The sequence below is a fragment of the Protopterus annectens genome, chromosome 17.part0 (assembly GCF_019279795.1).
Source record: "Protopterus annectens isolate FY-2018-M chromosome 17.part0, PAN1.0, whole genome shotgun sequence".
In the NCBI taxonomy this organism is placed as follows: Eukaryota; Metazoa; Chordata; order Ceratodontiformes; family Protopteridae; genus Protopterus; species Protopterus annectens.
In genome coordinates, this window is record NC_056751.1 from 737,465,688 (window position 1) to 737,491,203 (window position 25,516).

At 46.4% G+C, this 25,516-nt stretch overlaps 1 protein-coding gene across 7 annotated transcripts in view; it reads left to right on the forward strand.

The window, feature by feature from the left end:
• ARHGEF11 (Rho guanine nucleotide exchange factor 11) overlaps positions 1 to 25,516 on the forward strand; it is a 4,318,379-nt gene that overhangs the window by 1,324,281 nt on the left and 2,968,582 nt on the right. For all 7 annotated transcript variants that reach the window (XM_044059024.1, XM_044059020.1, XM_044059026.1 and 4 more), the window contains one exon: positions 11,986 to 12,096. In XM_044059024.1, the coding sequence (XP_043914959.1) occupies positions 11,986 to 12,096 (111 nt within the window). The remainder of the gene's footprint in view (positions 1 to 11,985; positions 12,097 to 25,516) is intronic.

Genomic DNA, 25,516 nt, shown 5'->3' on the forward strand with positions numbered 1-25,516 from the left:
TCCTGGAATAGGCCCATTTAACTTAGAGGACCTAGTCCTCCCTGTGGTTATCCCGCAGTCTCTAGGCCGTTAAGTTAGAGGGCTCTAGTTTCCCGCGCTCTGTTTGGTTACTGTGGTAAAGGTGTCCCTACTGTTTTCCCCTGTGTGTGTGTGTGTTCTTGTCTTTAACATGTCTAAGGATTCTGAAGAGCGCAAGCCTTCGGGCTTTAAAAAGTGCGTCAAGTGTAATAACAGGATGACTTTGACGGATGGGCACTCTGTGTGCGTGTATTGCTTGGGGGCTGTTCATCTACAGGAATTCTGCTTGTTCTGTCACGCTTTCAGCCCCCGCGTGCTGCAAGAGAGGAAGAACAAGCTAATATTAAGGGGGTTGCTAAAACCTCGATTTGGATAGGTCTTCCACTTTCCAGGTCCTCTCCTGCTAAACCAGACAAAAAGACGGACAAAAATTCCTCTAAGAAACGCTCTCCGGCTCCGTCAGTCCCCTCGGAGCCACCGATGAAAATCATTAGAACTACAGTTGCTTCTTTGGCTCCACTGGCTTTGGGGCCGACAGAAGACAGTGCATCGATGATGTCGACATCGGCTCCCGGTTTATTGGAGCCGGTGACAGATTTGTCAGTTCGGAGCCGGTCTCCAGTTTTTCGACCGGTTTTTCCAACTCATAGGTCTCCCTCTATAGGGAGATCCAGATCTCTGACCATGTCCTGTAGGACCCTTTCCGATGACTATGTCAATAGAGTGGTGAGGAAACTGCTCCAGTCATCGGTGGTGGTTAAATTGCTTTCGGCTCCGGCCCAGTCTGCTCTGGAGCCTGTCCTTCCTTCATCTTTGGCTGTTCCTCCTCCGGACCTTTCTTCGAAGCCAGAGCTGTCCGTTCCGTTGGACGCCTTGAGGTCTGTTCTAGTAGCCTCTTCTGGCATCTCAGCTCTGATCTCTGCTCCGACCCCGTCGGTGCCATCCACAGGGTCCAGGATTCACAGTTCGCCGGTCAGAGCCGAGAGGGAGGTATCGGGTCGATCTTGGGCTCCGAGCCTTCCTCTCGGCGCTTCGGCTGTGGTGAGCGTGGACCCGACATCGGCTTCTGACCTTATTTCCTCGGCTTCGAGGGTGTCTTCTGCGGTTAGTCGACCTTCAGAGCAGGGGGGATCAGCTTTCAAGGTCATGAGGAGTGTGCTGGCCAGGTCATCAGCTGCATCTTATGGCACCGACACTCTTCCCCCTCCAGTACCGATATCAGTATCAGATCACCCTCTGTCTAGTGACAGGGGAGACCTAAGGCCTCAGGATATCTCGATGAGTGGTCCCCAGATTTCTGAGGCCTCACCGGATTTTTTACCTGATTAGACACCCAGAAAGAGAGTGTGCAAGAAGAAGCACATTGACTCCCAAGATGAGTCTCTCAGGTCTGACACCGATCTCGAGGAGTCAGATGGGTCCCCCAAGTCATCTTCTGACGATATCTCTTTTTCAGATATCTTGGAAATACTGAGACAGAGAGGTGAATGGCCATCTAAAGCCCCTTCTGAGGAGGTGTCAGTGTTCCTGAAGGCCTTTGGGTCCCAACCCTCCACCTCTTGGATTTCTCACCCGTTCGATGAGCTCCTGGACCTCGTTTGTCGAAAGGTGTGGGAAACTCCAGACACTGTGGAACTGGTCCCTAGGAGACCCAACAAGTTTTTGTCCGCTCCCCCGATAAAGAATTTCTTACAAAAGGCATTCCAGTAGATGCCATGGTGGTGGCAGCAGCCACCAAGAAGGAACTTGCAGAAACTTCATCTACTGTCCATCCCCCTAACAAGGAGTCCAGGGCTGTAGACAGGTATGGGAAGAGCGTGTTCTCTTCAGCGGCTTTTACACTGTGGTCGCTGAACTATTTGTCGCATTTTACACGACTCCAGAGAGATCTCCTGAAGGAGTTGGGAGATTCTCTACAGGGTAATATTTCTGATGCTGTGGCTCAGAAAGTCAGTGCTCAGATGTCTACCTTAAATTCTATTACCAACTCTTGCATGAGGCTGATCTCTTACACAGCCGATGGAGAGAGTAGGGCTGCGGGTTCCAGAGTCTCTTTTCTGAGACGCTCCTGGATGCGCCTATGCAACTTCACGGAGGCTTTCAAGTCTACCTTCACCAGCGTGCCCTTTGACGGTTCATCCTTATTTGGAACCATGTTGAAGGATACTCTCTCACTAGGTGCGAGCAGGAAGGAAAAACCCTGTCTGTCGTGGGAGTCAGTTTTTCCATGCCTTTTAGACTTTATCCCAAGGGCCAGAAAGGTGGGTAAATGTGGTTCAGAAAATCACAGAGATTTTTTTTCATGACACACAGAGTAATTCCCCCTCCAGAGGCAGAGGAAGGGGTGGAAATTCAGGTAGACGCCACCCTAGAGGCAGAGGAGGCCTGCGTAACCAGGGGGGCCACAATTCCTTTCGTGGTTCTCCCTACCAATGCTCCTGAGAGGAGGCCCGACTGTGCATCTCTGGAGCCAGTCGTAGGTTGCATTTCTCTATACCCAGAAGCCTGGCGAGACATCACCCAAGACGAGTGGGTATTAGAGATCATCTCCAGAGGTTATCATATTCCCCTTTTTTCATATCCCCCTCCAAACAAAAGAATCCCAGATGTTCCACCCAGTCAAAGGGATTCCGTAACCTTAGAATTTCAAAAGTTGCTGTTAAAAGGAGCCATCCAGCCCGTCCCCTCAGACCAAGTAGGATTAGGGACTTACTCCAGATTCTTTTTGGTGCCGAAAATAACAGGGGGCCTGAGACCCATTTTGGATCTCAGCCGTTTGAACCTTCATGTAGAGAAGTCCAAGTTCCACATGGTCACGTTACAGTCAATTCTCCTGTTATTAGGGAAAGATGTGTGGATGTGCTCCATCGACCTCAAGGATGCTTACTACCATATAAAAATGGACAGGGCATCCAGAAGCCACCTATGCTTCCGGCTGGGAGCCAGTCATTTTCAGTTTCGCACCCTGCCTTTTGGTCTCACTACAGCCCCCAGGGTGTTCACCAAATGCATGGCAGTGGTAACGGCTCACTTGAGATGTCAGGGATTCCAAGTGTTTCTGTACCTGGACGACTGGCTCCTGTCTGCCACCACCAGGCATCTACTGCTACAGATCAGGGACGCCACGATTGCACTGTGCCAAAGTCTGGGAATTACCTTGATTTGGGAAAAGTCAGCATTGTTGCCCTCGCAGTATGTTACCTTTATCAGCGCTGAATTAGACACAGTGCTCATGAGGGTTTTCCTGCCAGAAGAGAGAATTCAGGTTTTACAGCAGCAGGTCTACACTTTACTACCACTGAAGAAGGTCAAGGCAAAAGTGGTCCTCAAGTTGTTAGGGACCATGGCTGCCACGATTATGCTAATTCCTCTTGCAAGACTACACATGAGGCTTCTTCAGTGGCTACTTTTTACTTTATCTCAATGCAGGTATGCCTTTCGTTCTTCCTTCTCCGATTGCCACTGTGACCACGGATGCGTCCCAGATCGGGTGGGGGGGCATTAACTCGGCAGGACAGTCCAAGGCACGTGGCAGGAACACGGATCCATTTGCATATCAGTGTCTTAGAGATGAGAGCGGTGCTATTAGCGTTGCAAGCACTTCAAAGCTTTCTTCCTTATGGGACAATTGCAGTCCACTCAGGCAACATGTCAGTGGTCTGGTATCTGAACAAACAAGGAGGAACCAGGTCGTATCCCCTTTCCAGAGAGGCACTTCGAGTGTGGCAGTGGGCAATATCTTCCCAGTGCTTTCTAGTGGCAACGCACGTACCGGGGAAGTCCAATGTGATTGCTGACAGGCTGAGCAAAGCTATTCTGATGCCTCACGAGTGGTCCCTGAGCGAACAAGTGGCGGAACGGATTTTCCGCAGATAGGGTCAGCCTTGCTGCAATCTATTTGCCAGCCCGCTCAATGCCAAATGCAGCAGCTACTTCACCGTTATTCCCCCGAAGGGGGAGGCACCCAAGGACACTCTAATTCATGATTGGCCTTCTGGTCTTCTCTGTGCCTTCCCTCCAATTCCCCTGATAACGAAGGTTATGCAGAAAGCACTGTCCTTGGGAAGCAAAATGATACTGATTGCACCACACTGGCCTCGTCAGATCTGGTTTCCTTTTCTTCACCCTTGTCTAATGGACAATCCGTGGATTCTGGACCTGGGGCCATATCTGTTGACTCATATGTCAGGGCAGTTCCACCCCTCCATTCAGACCCTCAGGTTGACAGCATGGCTGCTCCAATTCCGTCCCTAGTCAGGCTTCATGATTTTTCACCGGAGGTGGTTCATATTCTCTCTTTCTCCCATAAGCCTTCTGCTAGGAAGATTTATTCCAGTAAGTGGAAGAGATTCTCCATTTGGGTCATGAAAGGCAGATGGATCCCTGTACAGATCCCATCACATCAGATGTTCATCGTGTTTCACTGTTGCAGTCATTACTCTTGAGTTATCCTGCTGGCAGGCTACCCGCAGTCGACCTGAATTCCAAAGTCTAGGTCCGGCGTCGGTTGCTGTCGCCTCTTCCCTGACGTCAGTGCGCCAGGGGTATAAAAGATGCAGCCGACGCCATTTTCTTCAGTCTTTCTTGCCGCGCGGTGCCCGAAGCAAAAGCAGTTCGCAAGTGCCAGTCGACCGACTCCTGAGATTTTCAAATCCGAATTTCCGAACCGAAGTCTTCATTAAAGCTAAGTACCCCGTTGGGGAGACTTTTTTCTTGCTCCAGACCGATGTCAGAAAAAGTTAACAATTGTATTTCTTGTGAGAAGCAAATACCTCATAAGGATTTTCACTCTTACTGTATTCCTTGCCTAGGCCCAGATCACAACGTTGCTAGCTGTTGGTTTTGTGCTAGATTTGACAAATGCACTATTAAACATCTGTTTGATTTTGCATTTCACTACTTTGGCCGAAGATTTAATTATATAATGCTGTCTGAACAGCCGACGATAGGAGTTTACAAAAAACTCAAGGACAAGGAAAAGGATAGGCATCCGAGGTCCAAAACCGACGACGAGGCCACCGTTAGGCCAGTCACCGGTTTGCTGGTTCTCAGTGAGGCGCTTTCGCAGCCCCTGGCGCCCGCTACCTCAGAGCCACAGGCCACTTCCAACTCCCACGTGGAGCCGACTGGGCCTGTGGATACTCAAGGTATTGGACACTTAGAAATTATTCCCTCAGATGGGTCCGGAGCCACTGAGCAGGCATCGGCTTCTGAGGGTGTCTTCAGATCTACACAATTATATGTTAAACCATCTTCAGTTTCAAAGACTAAAGCAGCTCTAAAGACAAAGAAACAAGTACAGCATTCTCCTACTCAGACTTCCATGTCTAAAAAACAGATGCTTAAAATGGCCAAAGACCTAATTACTTTGATCAGGGGTTCCCATCCCCCTCCTGATAAGAGGCCTAGGCAAGAGAAAGAATATGATTCTTCTGATCAGGTTTCTATTTCCTCTGATTCCTGTTCTGAACAGGATTATTCCATGCCTCCCTATGAGGACTCTGATGCTGAAGAATCCATTCCTTCAGCCTCTCCTCCTGAGGATTATTCTTTTGGGGAAACCCTGCATACCATGAGGGAGCATTTCCACTGGGAGAGCCAGGATTATTCTGAATCTAAGAAAAGGCTCAGAGACTTTCTGCTACTTCCTCAGCATAGACCCCTTGCTATTCCATCTGTTCTAGACATTGTAGATGATGAATTTTCAAAGTTCGGCCTGTCCCCTGACTCTTTACCCCCTGCACCTGCTAAGCCAGACAGATACTACAGGGTCCCGGATTCTCATACATTCCTATATTAAAACCCCGCTGCTGACCCAGAAATTATATCTCAGGGTCCCAAAGGGGTCAAAGCTTCCACTGCAAAAAAACCCTGTCCCCTCTGATAGGGATTCTAGGGCACTGGACAGATGGGGGAAAAAGGTTTACACTTTTGCTACCTTGGCTGTAAGGGCTTTAAATTGTCAGTTTCATATGCTTAAATATCAGCAATACTTAATGTCACTGCTTAAAAAGAAAATGTTGACAAATACTGAATGTTCAGAGAACAAGGAAATACAGGATTTATTGCATGCAGCTGAACAAGTGGGAAAGCATACTTTGCAATGTGGTTATGATTCACTGGAGGCCTCTTGCAGGGCCACTGTTACAGGTTCTGTTATTAGAAGGCATGCTTGGTTAAAGGAACAGAACCTGCCTGATCATGTTAAAGCAAAATTATTAGATGCCCCATTACAGCATGCTACTTTGGTGCTAAAGCAGAAGAGGTGTTGAAGAAAATGAAGGATAAAGCGAAATCCATGCAGACAGTTAAGGATTTCTTACAGGTGTGACCAACCAGATTTAGCAGGAACTGGCCTTCTAAAAATTGGTGTTTTCCAGTGTCAGACAGACCACAAAGAGGCAGATACAGGCATCCCAGAGGCAGATCTCAGCCCCAAGGCTCATACAGGCCAAAACAATGGAGTGCTCCTACCTCCAAAAGTGGAGAAGACAAATCCCAACCTTACAGGAAACAGTCCCAATGACTTTCCTCTGCCAGATCCAAGCACTTTTCTTTTGACAGCCCCCTTAGAGGGAAAACTAGCACTTTTTTCATCAAATTGGCAAATGGTTACCCAAGACAAATGGGTCTTGAACATAGTGTCCCAAGGCTACAGGTTCCATTTTCACACCCTACGAAGGGCAAAAGGTATGCCAGACCTGCCACACAATCAATGGGCAGAGGCACAAAAGCAAATTACAGCCCTCATGGACATGAGGGCTATTCAACAAGTACCACAACAAGAGCAGGGGCAAGGATTTTACTCCAGACTTTTCTTAGTGCCCAGAAAGGACAAAACCTGGAGACCAATACTGGACCTGTCTATACTAAACACGTTTCTGGAGGTTCCAAAATTCAAGATGTTGACTCTTCAGCAGCTACTGCCCATGCTGGGCAAGAGGGCTTGGCTCGTAACTTTGGACCTAAAAGAGGCATACCTGCATGTCTCAGACAATCTTGCAGAAGACACCTCAGATTCATAGCTGGCTCAATGCACTACCAATTCTCTGCACTGCCCTTTGGCTGATCTACTGCGCCCAGGGTCTTCACAAAATGCCTGGCACCAGTAATTGCATTTTGCAGACAAAGAGGAATTCAAATATATCCCTACTTGGACGACTGCCTTATTCAAGCAGAGAACAAAGACATTCTTCTAAAGCATCTGGCATTTGTAAAAAGATTACTAATTTGCCTAGGGTACACAGTAAACGAAAAGAAATCAAAACTAGTGCCCTCTCAAGAGATAATATTCCTGGGTGCAAGCTTAAATACAACTGCCCAGATGGCTTATCTCATGCCAGACAAACAAAAACAACTGACTTCTTACTTCAAAAAATTGGCAACAAACACCCAGTTATCTGCAAGGAAAATCCTGCAGGCTTTGGGTTTCATGGCATCCTGCATTCTACTAATTCCATATGCCAGACTGCATATGAGGAAACTGCAATGGTATCTAAAAAGTGTTTGGACTCAGCATTGCCACAGCCTGGAGACAGTAATTACCCTCATTCCCTGCCTGCAACAGGAGTTTCAATGGTGGGCAGAGGCCTGTCACCACAACAAGGGTCTGCCATTCAGTTTACCCACAGCCAGACAGACACTGACAACGGATGCATCAGATTATGCCTGTGGGGCCCATATGGCAAGAAAATGTATTCAGGGCACATGGCCTGCAAGACAGATGCGTCTTCACATCAATCAAAAAGAGATGCTAGCTGTTCAGAATGCCCTGACAGCTTTCAAGGATCTACTTCATCCAGGACAGCTACTGATAAAGACAGACAATACTACGGTCATGTGGTACATAAACTAGCAGGGAGGTACACATTCCTACCCCCTCTGCCGACAAGCAATGACCTTATGGGACACAGCATTGACTTATCAAGTTCACCTGCACAAACACAATTCCTGCCAGGAAAAACAAATACTCTGGCAGACGAACTAAGCAGAAACCTCATGGATCCCCACGAGTGGAAACTGGATCCACAAGTCTTCAGCATGATAACAAGGAAATGGGGATGCCCAGACATAGATCTATTTGCCTCCCCTCACAACTGCCAATTACAGAAATTTTGCACAAGGATTTATCACAAACAAGCATGGAAAGTGGACGCCCTAAACTTCAGCTGGAAAAGTCTAACAGTATATGCCTTTCCTCCACTGCCTCTCCTTCCCAGGGTACTCCTAAAGGTCAGACAAGAGAAGCCAAAAATGATACTGATTGCACCAGACTGGCCACGCCAGCACTGGTATCCAATCCTAAAGAGCTTGTCTCAAGGTCCAGCATGGATATTGCTCAAAATTTTCACTTGCTGACCCAACAAAACAATCGAATCCTGCACGGCCAACTCAGGACCTTAAATCTGGCAGAATGGCGGATAATGTAGCCATTCAGAACACTCCTCTTTCAAAAGCTGTTATGGATGTCATCTTGGAGGCCAGGAGGCCCAGTACCAGAAAATCTTATGCAGAAAAATGGAAGAGATTCTGTGCTTGGAACCAGGAACAAGGCATTGACAAGTATGTACCAAATATCCCTCAGATTTTACAATACCCAACTGAGATGCTGGACAAAGGCCTTTCTTTTTCATCAATTAAGATTCATTCCTCTGCCATTTCAGCCTATTACAACACGGAACCACCTATCTTTTCTCATCCTTTAATAAGGCAGTACCTCAGAGGGGCCAAAAACATCAGGCCTCCAAGGAGAGCACCAATTTCGGCCTGGGACCTCAATTATGTTTTGGAAAAACTCACACTGCCTCCTTTTGAGCCAGCATCAACAGCAGATATAAAATTCTTATCCTGGAAAACAGCTCTGCTCCTAGCAATAACATCTGCAAGGCGAGTCTCGGAGTTACAAGCACTCATGGCTGTGGAACCTTTTTATCATTTTTCATCCAGGCAGGGTTTCTGACAAACCCAACCTGTATGCCTGAGGTGGTGTCCAGTGTGGCCCTCAACCAAACCATTCACTTGCCTACCTTTTATCCAAACCCACAGAACAAGGGTGAGAAAATTCTGCATTCTTTGGACATAGGTAGCTATGCTTCTACTTGGACAGAACTAAAGCTTTCAGAAAGACTGAGCAACTTTTAGTGTCATATGCTGCCGGATCACAAAGAAAGGCTATCTCAAAACAGACTATTTCTAAATGGATAGGCCATTGCATCCGTTTCTGCTATTCTCAACATGGCAAATCAGTGCCTAAGGGCATTAGGCCTCATTCTACCAGAGCAGCAGCCACTTCAGCACCCTTCCTCAGAGGAGCTACCAACCAAAGACATCTTAGAGGCTGCAACTTGGAGTTCAGTGCACACTTTTACAAAGCACTACCACTACCACTTACCTCTTTACTCTAAATCCTGAGCAGGCTTTGTCACTGCAGTTCTGCAGGACCTCATAGCCTCTCCTAATCCTATTTAGCCCAGCCCCCCCATCCTCAGCTTTGGGATTCAACCCAAGAGTAATGACTGCAACAGTGAAACACGATGAACATAGTACAGTTCTGTACCTACCATAAATGTAGATGTTCGAGTGTATTCACTGTTGCAGTCCAGGCTACCCACCCACCATCCCCCTTTTTCTTTGCTGGGACTTGTCTGTACTTCTCTATCCTATACAACCTATTTGGTGTATTTGCTTGTAGATGAAGGAAATGTTTATTTTTGTGCATGCATACTTATTGGCATAATTTTCAGCCTACCAGTTTGGGGGCACCTGACATCTGGGGCAAGAAAAACTGAAGAAAATGGCATCGGCTGCATCTTTTATACCCCTGGCGTACTGATGTCAGTGAAGAGGCGACAGCAACTGACGCCGGACCTAGACTTTGGAATTCAGGCCAACTGCGGGTAGTCTGCCAGCAGGATAACCCAAGAGTAATGACTGCAACAGTGAATACACGTAAACATCTACATTTATGGTAGGTACACAACTGTACTTTCTAGAGTTTATTTCTCATCTGTTTAGCCAGGGATCAGCTGCGGCTACTGTCAAAGTGCAGTTGGCAGCCATTTCTACTTTTCATGTTGCTAATGAACAAAATCTAATGGCGCACAGACTTTGTAGGGCTTTTCTGAAAGGGACTATGCTACTTCGACCTCCAATCTTTGATCCTGTAATGCCATGGGACCTTAATTTTGTGTTACAGTGGCTTACCTCACCTCCTTTTGTGTCCATGGCAACCTGTGACATTAAATTTTTGTCTTGGAAGACCGTCTTTTTGATAACCATCACTTTGGCTAGGTGGGTCTCTGAACTCCAAGCTTTATCGGTTCGCCCCTCTTACTTGGTATTTCATAAGGATAGAGTTTCGCTAAGACCTGGTCCTTCCTTTATGCCTAAGCTTGCTTCGGTGATCAACCTTAACCAGTCCATCAAGCTGCCTGTGTTTTTCCTTGAATTCTCTAACAAGGCAGAATTTAAGTTTCATCTGCTAGATGTCCACAGACAATTGTGTTAATATTTACATAGAACAAAAGATATTAGGAAATCTGATCAACTCTTTGTCTCGTTTTCAGACAGTCGACTTAGGACTTCAGTTCCTAAAGTAACTCTGTCCAGATGTATTTCTAGTTGCATTTCCTTCATCTATATTTCAAATGGCAAGGAATTACCCTTTAAAGTAAAGGCTCATTCTTCACGTTTGGTGTCTACTTCTACTGCCTTTCAGGCTAGGATATCTATGGATGATATTTGTGCTGCAGCTACTTGGGCATCTCCTCACACCTTCATTAGTCACTACAAATTGGATCTGATATCAAGGGGCAGATCCTCATTTGGTTCCACAGTGCTCAGGAGTATTTTCCAGTGAACCGCCCATGGTCTAGGTGCTAGGGACGCTTTCCCACGGGTAAGAATGTAGGTGAGATTGGACTACATAACATCAAGAAGTTATGTACTCACCATAACGTTCGATATATGTAGTCCATCTCGCCTCACATTCTTACTAACCCACCCACCTACCCCATCCTGGAGGACCTAGAGGTCGAGTGTCTGTTTTCAACACTCCTTTTTGATATGTGGAGTTGGTTCTTCCTCTCAGCGTGTTTGTGTGTGTGTATGTGAGCTCGCAGCAAACAAGATCTGGGGATAGGCGCATTGCAGCATGGGATACCTCTTAGCCACGAGCCAGTTGAAGACTTCGAGCTAGAGTATGGCCGAGTTGGAGCCGAGGTTCAGCTCTGAACCCATGGGTAAGAATGTGAGGCGAGATGGACTACATACATCGAACGTTATGGTTAGTACATAACTTCTTGTTTTTTGTTATGCATGAGAAGAGTATGCTAATCAGAGAAACAGTACTATAATTATTCGAATGTATTGTACTATAATAATTTGTTCATTTTAATGCTATGGGACACATTCATGGATTTACTGTCAGCATAGTTAGCAACTATGGATTGTGATGGAGGATTTGATATACTTCTCTGTTTATTTTGCAAATGCTTTTGGTGTTCTGCATTTTATTATAATGTGTCGATTTTGTAAGTATAGATGTCAAAGTATTAATGTTCACAGTTATTCTTAATATTTATTTTCTGAGTGGGAGGTTGGCATAATGGTCAAGTTGTTTGCCTTGCAGACGCAAGGTGCAGGGTTTGATTCTCGCATGAGATAATTGGCTAGGCTTAAAATGGCCCATGAGGCAGTTAGCCTAACCTGTGATAACATCTTTTGTGTGTGCATGCTTGCTTTTACAGTGACTGCAGGTATGCAGATTTTTTTAAAATACATAATAATAAATAATGGGTGTTTTTGCATTAAAAACTTGGCAGAGAGGCATAACGTAACAGTTTTCATTATTTTCACAATTTCTCAAAAACTGTTTGCACTTAACAAAAAAGGTATTGTACTGTGTTTGGCAGTGCATCATAAAAAATAAGTCATTCTTTTTGGGGGTTTTTTGTGCTCTGTTTTTAGGGTTCCATGAACCGGCACTCACTTTTATCTGATGGTGGGAGTGACAGTCCATGGATGTTAGACCACCATCGAACAGAATCAGACACACTGTTCAGCTTTCCAACTGACCAGGTGAGGTGCTTCAGTAAGTAATGGTAATGTGTACAAAGTATTTTGGTGCGTTCATGAAATTATTTGGCCTACCAGCGTGTATTTATCTTCTGATTGTTGTTGCATTTCTGTTTTTGAAGTAAATATTCTATATTATTCTGCTATGTGAGCTGGCCAGCAAGCTTTTTTCCTGGTTTGGTTTTCGAGTGCATTTTATGTATTTATTTTTGAGAACACTTTTGTTGAGTTAATCAAACATAAAAATGTTTACCACAGTCGCATACACTCTAGCTGTACATATTACATAGCAATTTATAAACAGCCTAATAAACTGGTGGACCTAGTTTCATAAACATAATTTCAAAATCAAATCATTAACCTTAACTTGTGAGAATTACTAAAATAAATAGCAAGATTGCTTACCACGTATTAAGCAAAAAAAATCTATTAACCGAAAGTCTGACTGTTATCAGTTTACCTTCTTGTAGCACTGGTCTTTAAATCTGTCTTTATGTGCCACAGTAGGAGCCCGTCAGTAATTATCCATTTCTGTTGTCAGGATTGGTAGAAAACAAGGCCCAAAGATTCAGCTTATCCTCTGTCTTATCTTTACCCAGTATAAAACATCATTGTATTGGTGACCTCATCAGCTGAGTGTAACTTTTACTTCCTTATGATGTCTTTCTTGGTTGTTTCTGTTAATAAAATTAGTGGAACAAACTCATTTTCTTATCATATTCATTTGTAAAAAATGTGGTAAGAAATTATGCTTGTGTGAGTTCCAGTCCACCTGTCCCGCAGCCTATTGCAGACAGCTTACAAATCAGATTCCAGCCTCTCTAGTTCCTGTACTCCCAGAGAATGAGCCCTGTGAGCTTGAGTGCAGGGATGTCTGGAGGCATTTGCAGTTTACAGAAATATAAAGACAGGGGTAGCTGAAGGACTCAGACGAACTCATGCTCAACTGTAGAAATTAAAAAAATAATAAAAAAATTTTTTTGTATATATAGGTTCATAGGTTCATACTAGGCTATCTGCCCTGGGGCAGTTATAAGCCTAGCCCGATTCTGTATGGCTTACGCCACCCCTTGATTTGAGTATACTGTGCCCTTTTTAAGGTTTAGTTTACTGTGCCTCTGTCTAATAGTGACACGGGAGTAATCCCTGGGACAAACCTACGATCCCCCATCCACTTATCGAGATTCTTCTTGAAGAGATTCAGTGAGGTGCTCTGCCTCACATGAACTGGAATTCTATTCCAGAACGAAGGGAGCCTCTGGGTTATGAACCTGTCCCTCCAGCAAGTTCTATTTATTTCTGTGCTGAGGTTCAAGTCCCTCGTGTGGCTCTAAGGGATTTAGATTTACTGAGGTGGAGCATGTCCATTAATTCTGGATTTGACATAGCTCTGTATGTCAGGCATAGATCGCCTCGATGTAGGCGGTATGCAACTGAGTAGAGCTGGAGTTTTTTTTAACCGAGCAGCATATGGCATCTGTTTGAGACCCTTGATCCTCTTGGTGAGATACTTTTGGGGTCTTTCTAATTGCTGCAGGTGTCGGGTAAGGTACATCCCAAAAGGGGCATTGTATTCTATGATGGGCCTGATGAGGGATGAATAAAGGGGCACGATTACCTCTCTTGATCTAGATGTGAAACCCTTCGTGATGAGGTGGGCTATGTAGAAGGTCTTTCTAACCACTTTGGCAATGTGGTTTTCAAAGGAGAGATTGCTATCAACTTGGGTTCCCAGGTCCCTAATAACTTTCTCTGTACTTAATGGGTTTCCGCCTATGTGGTAATTTGTGGGCACATTGTTTTTGCCAAAGGGTATGACTATACATTTTTTGGCATTTAGCTTTAAACCATGGCGCTGTCACCAGTTATCTGTCTCTGTGAGACCTTTTTGAAGGATGTTTGTGTCAGCTGGAGAGTTGATTATGGCGCCCAGTTTGCAGTCGTCTGCAAACTTGGTGAGCCATAGTCCTCCCACGTTTGCCTGTACCTCGGAAAAGTATATACCGAACAAGAGTAGTCCCAGGACAGAACCCTGTGGGACGCCACTTGTGACCGGTTTTGAGTCTGACATGGTTCCAGCAACTCTCACTCTGTGGGTTCTGTCTTTGAGCCAGTTTGCGACCCATCTTGTGACATAGGGGTTTATATTTAAGCTGGATAGCTTATCTATGATGCCCGAGTGGGGTATTGTGTCAAATGCCTTTGCAAGGTCCAGATAGGCTGTGTGGACTACCTTCCCTTCATCTATGGCTTTGGTGACTGTTTCAAAGAAGTCAACCAGGTTCAAAAGGCAGGATCTGCCCTTGACAAAGCCGAACTGGGTAGGATCTAGTGTCTATAGGTCCCCAATGTCTTTGTTTATGAGCTCCATGATGATCCTCTCCATAGCCTTGCATGTTCTCTAATGTTTTCAGGAAGGCCGAATGGGATTCCTGACTTTGAGAGGGTGGTCTGTAGGATGCTATAAACTGAAAAGCAGTCTTGCCCACTGTTAGTTGTACATGGATGGACTAAGCTAGTCAGGCTTATGGGGCGATAGTTTCCAGGGTCCATAGAGGCTCCACCTTTGTGGAGTGGGACCACTGTTGCTGTACGCCATTCTGTGGGCACATATCCTGTAGTGAGGCTGAGATTGTATAGCTGTTTTATTTGAGGGATTAGTTCCTCTTGTAGTTCATGTAGGACGCAACCTGGGATGCCATCTGGTCCCATGGAAGCAGTGTTTTTTGCTTTGGAGAGGGCAGCCTTCACCTGAGCATCTGAGATGTTTGGGAGGCAGCCCTCTGCCGGGATAGATACTTGCTCTTTTGGGGTGGAGAAGTTTGCACTGAACCTGTCTGCCAGGATATTGGCGATGTCTGTGGGTTCAGTGTATTTTTGTCGTTTAGAATCAACTCAGAACAAGTCTGGGAGTTGCATCCCAGGTTTCTAACATAACTGAAAAAAGCCTTATGATTGTCTTTGGTGTCCTGTGCAATTTTTCTCTCTAAGCTGGCCTTGGAGGATTTTATGAGGGATCGTAATTTTTTGCTAGTACTGATCAGAGATGCCTTCTCTATTAGGGATTTTGCTCTATCATGTAGTAGCTTCCTCCTTCTGTTGTACAGTTTATTTATGGCAGGGGTCCACCAGACTGGACGCCTGCCTTTGGATGATTGGGTCTTGGTTTTGTTTGGGATAGCATGATCCATGCATTCCGGGAGATGTCTGTAGAATGCATTCATATAGGATTCTGCAGTTTGGGCTGTAGTTTCCACTGGCCCTGGGGCCTTGAAGGATTCCACTTAGGTTTTGAGAAGTGAGAAGTTCGCTTTTGAGAAGTTTTTCACTGTGGTTTTCTGGGCTGGGGGTGGGGTCAGGATGTGGGCATCCAGTGAAATTAATTTATGGTCTGATCTTACCAATGAGGGATATACTTCTGGTGTGGAGCATAGAGTCCCCATGTTGGTAATGATCAGGTCTAGTATGTTGTCCCCTCTTGTGGGAGTGGTGACTAGTTGTTCCATAGCATTTGAGTTTATAATTTCCAGGAATCTTTGGGCTAAGGTGCTGGGGCTTGAGTAGTGCTCCCAGTCAATGTTTGGGTAGTTGAAGTCGCCCAGTATAATGGTGTTCGGAGAGATCTTCATGTTCTCCAATGTTTTCAGGAAGGCCGAATGGGATTCCTGACTTTGAGAGGGTGGTCTGTAGGATGCTATAAACTGAAAAGCAGTCTTGCCCACTGTTAGTTGCACATGGATGGTCTCTGATACTTCGTGCAATGCCACTAACCTGGAGGTGTGGATATCCTTGATAAATATGGAAACTCCCCCTCCTTTTGTGGTTCGGTCCGGGTTTTGGGGCCAAAAAGCATGATACGAGGTATAGCCTGGTAGTGCTGGGGTGCTCTCTGGAGCCTTGAAACAGGTTTCTGTCACTGCACAGATATCGATGTTCTCCATACTGAGGAGAGCTTTGAGTGCGTGCATCTTGAGGTTAAGACTTCTGGCGTTTAGCAGCATTACCCTTAGTTTCTTGTTCCTTGTGCTGTCTATGGGGGTAGGTTTGACTTTTGAGCCTTGCCTAAAAAAGGCACTATGGGGGTGGCAAGAGCCTTTGCCAATATCCGAAAGCCCAGAGTTGACAGGTGCAAGCCGTCCCTAGCGAAGCAACGTGGCTTGTCGAGCATGTCATCCCAGGCTGACAGACACTGGATCCCCTTTGAATGACACCAAAATTTTAGCCAATTGTTAAAATCGATCATTTTGTCTTTGTACTGTGGCATCATTCTAGGTGAGGGTAAGATGCTGCTCAAGGTCAAGGTCATACCAGCCTGGGCTACATGATCAGAGAGCTGCTCTATGTCTCTTTTCATGTAGTCCAGGGAGGTACGTCTCAGGTCATTCACACCAGCATGTACAATGACTGAGTCATATTTGTATTTGCTTTGGAGTGACCTGAGTGCTTGCGTTATGTGTCAGATCATAGCACCCGACAGGCAGCTCACCGTGACCTTCTCTTTATTCAGCCTGGTGAATGGGACGTCAGTGTGTCTGACAATATATTCACCTATAACAAGAGTATCAGGTGTGTTATTCAGCCTTAAGGGCTGTGGCTGCTTGGCACACTGACTTTGTGGGTTATGTGTTGTGTGTGTTTTGTTTTGAGGTAGCGTTTGCTTGGATGTCTGCTTTGGAGGTCTCTTTTGCTTAGGTAGATTTTTATTTAGAGCCTCGGAGTATATTTTTGTGTATGTATGTGTTTGGTTCACTGATGTGGTGGGACTATGTGATACTGGAATTGTGTTGTGTGAGGTTACCTTCTCCTCCTGACTGGTTACACCAGTTTTGAGATGAGAGAGCTCAGCCTCCAGTTTGGCTAAATAGTTGCATCTCTCACATATATTTGAACCTGTTTGGAGGAGGAGAGGGTTGTCCGTGTACATGAGACAGTTGTAACATTGCCTCAAAATTCCCAGATTCACCAGCTGGACTGGAGAGGAAACCATTGACTGACCTTTGGACATGCTAGAGTTATATAGGGAAACTGAATTTAAGATGACCAATAGAGGACAGGGTAAACTTAGAGAGTATAAGAGTAAGTAGTGCTTATGGTTTAATAGTGCTAACTTGTAGGATTACTTAATTGGGCCAGTGAAGGGCCTTAGAATGAGAATATGGTGTTTAAATTGAGAGATAGAGCAGTTCTAAGGGAAAAAGTGAAGAGCAGACTTTGTGGAGCCAGGAATAGTTTAAACCTAATTAGGCGGCGCTGCCCTCTGTTGTGCTATGCACAAAAACACGCAAAAGTGGGTTTTAAGAGAGGAAGATGAAGGAGTTTTGGAATTGACCCAAACTGGCCAATAAAACTACAGTTTCAAGGCAGTAACCACTCCCACAGGGGCAGGCAGTCCGCTCAATGTTTTTCACTGCCACTGATCAACAGAGAGACTTTCCTTTAGCCCAAGCAAAAAATGGCCTCACAGAAACTTACAAACAGTTCAAGAACAGCAAGCCTGTAACTGAACTTTTTTAAATCTCAGAAAAGTGGGAAAACAGCAAGATTTTTTTTTGTTTTTTTGTTTTTTCAGAGATAGCAGAGGTTAACAAGTATCAACAAGTTATAACAGTGCAGTAAATGACCCCACACAAGAGTGCTAGGCCAAAGACAGATAAAATGCAAGTTTTGAGAAAAAAACGATTTTAAAAATAAGTGCAAACAGGAAATTCAGTAAACAGCTCTAGGTTGTGCTCTAAATACAGATGTTATGTGATCCTATCTCGCCTACATTCTGTACTGATGGGTTCGGAGCCGATCCTCGGCTCCGACTCGGCACGCTATGCTATAGAGCGAAGTCTCTTATTGGCTGAGCTATTCTATATCCCAGGATGCACCACCACTACTTCCCCAGATCTCGTTTGCCGCTTACAAGCTAGGACATGGTCTCGAACTTGGCTGAGCTAAGTGCTTTTTTTCTGAGAGTTTTTCTGTCAGGAAATGTTTTAATCTTTACCCAAAAGCTGTTTTAACAGCTATCGTTGTGTATAATTGTGTTTTTGTGGATATTTTGTGGTAAATTTTTGTGACTGGACAGGGAAAGGTTTCCATTTAAGTTAGAGGGGCCTTCCCCTCGTTCTTTAGTGAGTCTTCTTGTTGTTTTGGAGAGGTCAAGTACCTGTTTTAGTTAGAGGGTTCTTGGCCCTCCTTTTGGTGTATTTGTTATTCGTTTAAGTTTCTTGGGCTTTCGCCTCTCGTAAAAAAAAAAAAAAAAAAAAAAAAAGTTTTTTATTGTAAACCATTTGTGCTGAGTTCCATACATTGTGTTTTTCTCTGATATAGTGAATAGTGTCTACAAGCATTATGTCTAAGGAGCATAGACCCTCAGGATTTAAGAAATGCACGAGATGCAACTACAAAATGTACATCACGGACGATCACTCCTTATGCGTGTACTGTTTAGGTGCCAAACACCTTCAGGAGTCTTGCAGCGTGTGTCACGCTTTTTCCTCTAGGGTCCTCCAAGAGAGGAAGAATAAATTGATCTTAAAAGGGCTTATCAAACCCTCCTTCGAAGAGGCCTTATCTTCCTCTCCAGCTAAGAAAAAGTAATCATCGGCTCCGACCAGCCCGTCGGAACCGACCACTAAGAAATCTAGGCAGGCTTCTCCATCGGCTCCACGGACTTCGGAGCCGAGGGCGGAACGGTCTGCCTCGATGCCTCCAGGCTCAACTCCTCTGGTTTCGGAGCCGATGGCTGGGGCTTCGAGAGGCGGGTCACCTTCATCGGCTCCACTGATTTTGGAGCCGATGAGGGTTGCCGGCTCAGACTCTTCCCCTTCGGCGCCGAAGTCCTCTTTGGCACCGAGGGAAATTGCTATGGAATCTCCCTCGACACCGATATTGATCGAGTCTATTCGGAGCCGGTCCCCCAGTCCTTCGGAGCCGATGGAGAAGTCTGCTCGAACCCGGTCGGTCTCCTCCCGATCTTCCAAGATGTCGGATTCGGACATCGACAGGGTGCTCCAAAGACTGTTTCAGTCTCCTGTATTCCAGAAATTAGTTTCGGCTCCAGCCCAATCAGCTTCGGAGCCGATGGCCCACCCTGTAGTTCTGGTTCCTCCTCCAACAGCCTCGGCACCGTTGGAGCCGGTGCTGGTGGAGCCGATGGAGGTTTTCGGGTCGGCTCCGACCCTTACTCCAACCCCGGCTTTCGAGTCGGAGTTCGGTACACGGACCTCCTCGGTCGGCCCCGGGGGGGACGCTTCGGGACCGATGTTTTCGGTTCCGAGCCTTCCTCTCGGTGCGTCGGCTGCGGGGGTGCCATCTACTGTTGTGGCCCCGGGGGTTGGACCTTCCCAGAACTCTGGCGGTCCGGCCTTCAGGGCCATGAGGAGTGCTTTGGCCAAATCTTCTTTGGCTACCTCCACGGTCTCACCGGCACCTTCCCTACACACGAAGACTGGGTCTTTTGTAGTCCCCCTGTCGCTAGACAGCGGAGCCCCGGGGCCTGAGGTCACCCCCAGTGGGGTTTCCCCCCCTCCTGGAGGTCCCTCTGAAGCTTCTTCGGAGGAATCCCCAAGGAAAAGACTGTGCAAGAGGAAGCACATTGACTCCCTCGATGAGTCTCTCACGTCGGACTCCGATCTTGATGATGCGGAGGGGTCCCCTAAGTCGTCCTCGGATAATGTCTCCTTTGCAGACATCTTGGAAGCCCTCAAACAACGAGGCGGCTGGCATTCCAAACCCCCTTCCGCTGACGAGTCGGTGTTCCTCAAGGCCTTCGGGGCTCAGCCCTCCGCCTCCTGGGTGTCTCCGCCCTTCGACGAGCTACTAGATTTGATCTGTCGAAGGGCGTGGGAGCATCCAGACTCTGTGGAACCGGTGCCGGCTCGCCCAAATAAATTCTTATCAGCACCCCCAGAGAAGGAGTTTCTGACCAAAGGTGTGGCTGTAGATGCCCTGGTGGTGGCATCTGCTACCCAACAAGATGTAGCAGAGGCTTCGACGTCCGTCCATCCTCCTAATAAGGAGTCTAGGAGCATGGACCGGTATGGGAAGCGCACCCTCAGTTCAGCGGCCTTTAGCTTAAGGTCCCTGAACTATTTGACGCACTTCACTAGATTTCAGAGGGATCTGATCAAGGAGCTTTCAGATACCCTCTTGGGTAACCTACCTGAGCAGCTGGCCCAGACGGTTGGCTCTCAGTTGGCTACTCTGTCATCGATATCAAACTCGTCCATGAGGCTCATTTCATATGCAGCCGAGGGGGCGAGTAGAGCGCAGCGGGTGTTGCTCTACGGAGGCAAGCCTGGCTCCGCCTGTGTCATTTCGCGGAAGCCTTTAAGTCTTCCTTTGCTGACGCTCCCTTTGATGGGTCCTCTTTGTTTGGACCCAAGGTAAAGGACACATTGACCCGCTGTGAGCAAGAAGGTAAGACTCTGACTGCCGTAGGGGCACGGTTTTCCACTCCCTTTCGGCCTTACCTCAAGGCTAAAAGAGGAGGGAAAATGTGGTTCTGTAAATCCCAGAAGTCTTATCCCTCGCAGCAGGACGATCCTCCTTCTAGAGGCAGAGGAGGGGGAAATTTTTCTGGAAGACGCCGTCCCAGAGGCGGCAGAGGCCCCCGCAACACTGGAGACCGTGAGTCCTTTCGTGGCTCTTCAGCCTTCCACAATCCCTGAAGGATTGCCCGACTGTGCAGCTCCGGAGCCAGTCGGGGGTCGTTTTTCGAGGCACCTACAAGCCTGGGAGGGTATCACTCAGGACCGATGGGTGCTTCGAATCATCGCCGGAGGTTACGCCATCCCCTTTTCACACCCCCCCTCCGCCGTCCAGGAAAATCCCGGACCCGCCACCCAGTCAACGGGAAATCACAGCCTTTGAAATCTCAAAGCTGCTTCAAAAAGGAGTCGTCCAACCGTTCCCCGCAGACCAGATCGGATTAGGGACTTACTCAGGATTCTTTTTGGTGCCAAAAAAGACCGGGGACTTGAGGCCCATTTTGGATCTCAGCAACCTAAATCGATCAGTCAAGAAGTCCAAGTTCCGAATGGTCACCTTACAATCCATTCTCCCACTGCTGGAGAAAGGTGTTTGGATGTGCTCCATAGATCTCAAGGACGCCTATTATCACATCCTGATAGATCAGGCGTCCAGGAGACATTTGCGCTTCAGCCTGGGAGAGAGTCATTTTCAGTTCTGCGCACTGCCCTTTGGTCTCACCACAGCCCCCAGGGTGTTCACCAAATGTTTGGCAGTCGTGACTGCTCACCTGAGGAGTCTAGGATTCCAGGTGTTTCCGTATCTGGACGACTGGCTCCTAACTGCCACCTCCAGGCGTCTACTATTGCAGAACCTAGCAGCCACCATATCACTAGGCACTTCCCTTGGAATCACCTTCAATTGGCCAAAGTCTGTGTTGCTGCCATCTCAGCGCATAAGGTTCATCGGAGTAGAGATAGACTAAAACCAAATGCGGGTCTATCTTCCTACAGAAAGGATACAGACTATACAGGCTCAAGTCCGAGCCTTGCTTCTCAAATCCAGAGCCCCAGCCAGGATGGTCCTGCAGCTTTTAGGCTCCATGTCGGCCACTGTTCTCCTAGTCCCCTTAGCAAGATTGCATTTGAGAATTCTCCAGTGGCTCCTATCGACCCAGTGGTCCTTTCAGGATCTCCCTCTCAGTCACCTCATACGGATCACGGAAACCTGCAAACGGGACCTTCACTGGTGGCTAGTGTCCTCCAATCTGGATCAGGGACGACCCTTTGTTCCACCTCCTCCTATGGCCGCATTGACGACGGACGCCTCCCAGACGGAGTGAGGGGGGCATTACCTGGGCAGGTCAGTCCAAGGCAATTGGCATTCCGACGAGAGTCTCCTTCACATCAACATTCTAGAAATGAGGGCGGTGCTTCTATCTCTACAAACCCTCCACGATTACCTCCCTCAGGGCGTAATTGCCATTCAGTCCAACAACATGTCAGTAGTCTGGTATCTGAACAAGCAGGGAGGGACCAGATCCTACCCCCTTTGCAGAGAGGCCATGAGAGTTTGGGAATGGGCAGTGGCGACCAGACGTTTTCTGGTAGCGACTCATATCCCTGGGAGATCCAACGTGATAGCAGACAGACTAAGCAGAACTATTCTCTCTCCTCACGAGTGGTCTCTGAACGATGCAGTGGCAACTCAGATCTTCAGCAGATGGGAAACTCCTTGTTGCGACCTTTTCGCAACCCCACTGAACGCGAAGTACAGAAAATTCTTCTCTCTCACTCCAGCTCTGGGGGAGATTCCCATGGACGCCTTAGCCCATCCTTGGCCCACCGGCTTGCTATACGCCTTCCCTCCGGTTCCCCTCCTTCCCAGAGTGATCCAAAAGGCGACTCACTTAGGGAGCAAAATGATTTTAGTTGCCCCTTACTGGCCTCGTCAGGTATGGTTTCCCTATCTTCGGAAGTATGCACTGGACAGTCCATGGTTCCTGGATCAGATCCCGGACCTATTAATTCATCAGTCGGGACAACTCCATCAGTCCCTTCACTCTTTGAAGTTAACAGCTTGGCTCCTCCTCTTCCGACTATAGTCAGAAATCATACTTTAGACCCGGAAGTCATACGTATCTTATCCTCGGCCCACAAGTCTGCCACTAGGAAATTGTATACTAGCAAATGGAAGAGATTTGCTATTTGGGCTCAACTCCGGGGTCTAGATCCCATCACTGTCCCGGTGTCAGAAGTCCTGAAGTTTCTAACTTCCCTATTCAATCAAGGTTCTTCAGTCTCTACCATCAAGGTCCAATTGGCAGCTATTTCCAATTTTCATGAATCTATAAACCCACCTTTGATGAGCAACAGATTGTGTAAAACCTTCATAAAAGGTGCTGCGCTTTTACGACCTCCGATTTCTCATCCTGCTCCTCCGTGGGATCTCGATGTGGTATTACGTGCCTTAACCTCCTGCCCTTGAACCGGCAGCAACCTGTGATTTGAAATTTCTTTCTTGGAAAACTGCCTTTCTGGTCACGATTACTTCAGCCAGAAGGGTTTCAGAGCTTCAAGCTCTATCTGTCAAACCACCGTACCAGGTTTTTCACAAAGATAGAGTATCCCTCAGGCCTAACCCATCCTTTGTCCCTAAAGTTTGTTCCAGTTTTTGCCTGCAACAGTCATTAGAACTTCCAGTTTTCTTCCCAAAGTACTCAAACAAAGCGGAATACATCTTCCACACATTGGATGTTCACAGGCAATTGCGATTTTATTTAGATAGGACCCAACAAACACGGAAAACAGATCAATTGTTTGTGTCCTTTTCGGACAATAAATTGGGCAAAGCCGTCACAAAGGTCACTATTGCCAAGTGGATCAGGGACTGTATTAGTCAGGCTTATTCCTCTTCTAATAAAGAGCTTACAACCTCTGTCAAAGCTCACTCTACAAGAGCTATGGCTACTTCAATAGCATTCCATTCTAAGCTTGCCATTAGCGACATTTGTGCTGCGGCTACGTGGTCTTCTCCGCACACCTTCATTTCCCTCTACAAATTGGATGTGGCATCTCGGGGGCGAGCTTCATTTGGTTCCACAGTTCTCAGGAGTGTTTTCCAGTGAGCCACCCAGGAATCAGGTGCTAGGGACGCTGTCCCATCAGTACAGAATGTAGGCGAGATGGGATCGCATAACATCTTTTAGTTATGTACTTACCATAACTTTAGATGTTTGGGATTCATCTCGCCTACATTCCTAATAACCCACCCTCCTTCCCCCTGCCTTGGAGATCAGAAGAGACCGGACGGTCCGAGTACTATCGTTTCATCTTGAAACATCTGGCAATGTTATATAAAGAGTTATGTGTGTGTGCATGAGTGCGGACAAACAAGATCTGGGGAAGTAGTGGTGGTGCATCCTGGGATATAGAATAGCTCAGCCAATAAGAGACTTCGCTCTATAGCATAGCGTGCCGAGTTGGAGCCGAGGATCGGCTCCGAACCCATCAGTACAGAATGTAGGCGAGATGGATCCCAAACATCTAAAGTTATGGTAAGTACATAACTAAAAGTTACTAATGCAGAAATCAAATTTAACAAGCCAGAAAATGCTCAAAATAGGTGGCTATGCAGAAAAACTTAGCAAATAAACAGAGGAAAAATACTTAGTCTCAAAAGTGGCTCCTTTCTTCTCTCAGCGTTTTCTCCTCTTGGTGGGTATTTCACCAACAGCCAACAAGCCTTATATATAATCATGTATGTCATGTCAGTTACAGCACTAAAATGATTGTGTAAGACTGTGTAGCAATTTGCAGCTCATTCGGAAGGGAATTGTGTTGTTTTGTTTCACCCTTGCGTGTTGGAAGAGTTACAGAGTGCTAATGGATTTGATTAGTCTTTAAAATACAGTAAACTCTCAGTTAACCGGCACCTATGGGGATTGTTAGATGCCAGATAACAGTAGTTTCTGGTTCATAGGTTGGTACTAGGCTATCAGCCCTAGGGCCTATACAAGCCTAGCCATAGCAATTCCCTGGCTATTTCTTCCCACAATATTTACTTCCCTTCTGCTACCCCGGTTGCTTGAGTTACTATTAAAACAGGCCTAATACTGTACCCTGTACTATTGTTTGGTTTGACTTGTTCTCAGGTTGGGAATAGGGTAGCCACCTTTTGTTGTGGCTAGGGTTGACACCTTTCTATTGTGCCATTTCCTGACAAGCAAGCCCCGCCCCATGCATAATCAAGCTACACCCATTCCCTTTAATAGCCATGCCCCTTTGCTCTAGCACCCTTCAGCACAATATCCCATACAGTTACCACTAAATAGAAAAATATGCAACGAGTCATAGGTAAATGAAAAAAAACACTTTAGCAATAGTTCATTCAAGGGTTCACGACATACAAGTGTACATCACAAGCATGGGAAAACTAACCCTTCAGCACAAGTGTAATTAATATCATATGTAGGTAGTACTAAAATGGAAAACATACAATTACTTAGATATAAAAAACAGTAATTCATTCAAAGCAGTGCATTAAGGGTTTCACTACACATACAACAGTACATCAGAAATGACAGCAATGGATGAAAAAGAAAAGCCGCTGTATAAAGTGTCTTCCTAATTTTGCCAGAAATCGTTGCTCATACTTGAAGCTGTATTTAGCATTTCATCTAGCAGCCTCAAGTAATGGCTTGTTATTTTTCACAAATGAATAAAATTTCCGAACAACTCATGTTGAAGTTTAGCTTGACCTGTAACTCTGCCTTCACAAGTGACACAAGCATTCTATTTCTTGTATCAGTCCACGCATTCCCCATAAATGAAAAAAACCTTTCCACAAAGCTATTGCAGGGTGGGATTGAAAGGGCAAACTGCACCAGTCTGTAAAGTGGCTTGCAGTCTGGAGCTTTACTAAAAAAAGTCACCCAGCAGTCACTTACAGATGCCTCTGTCAT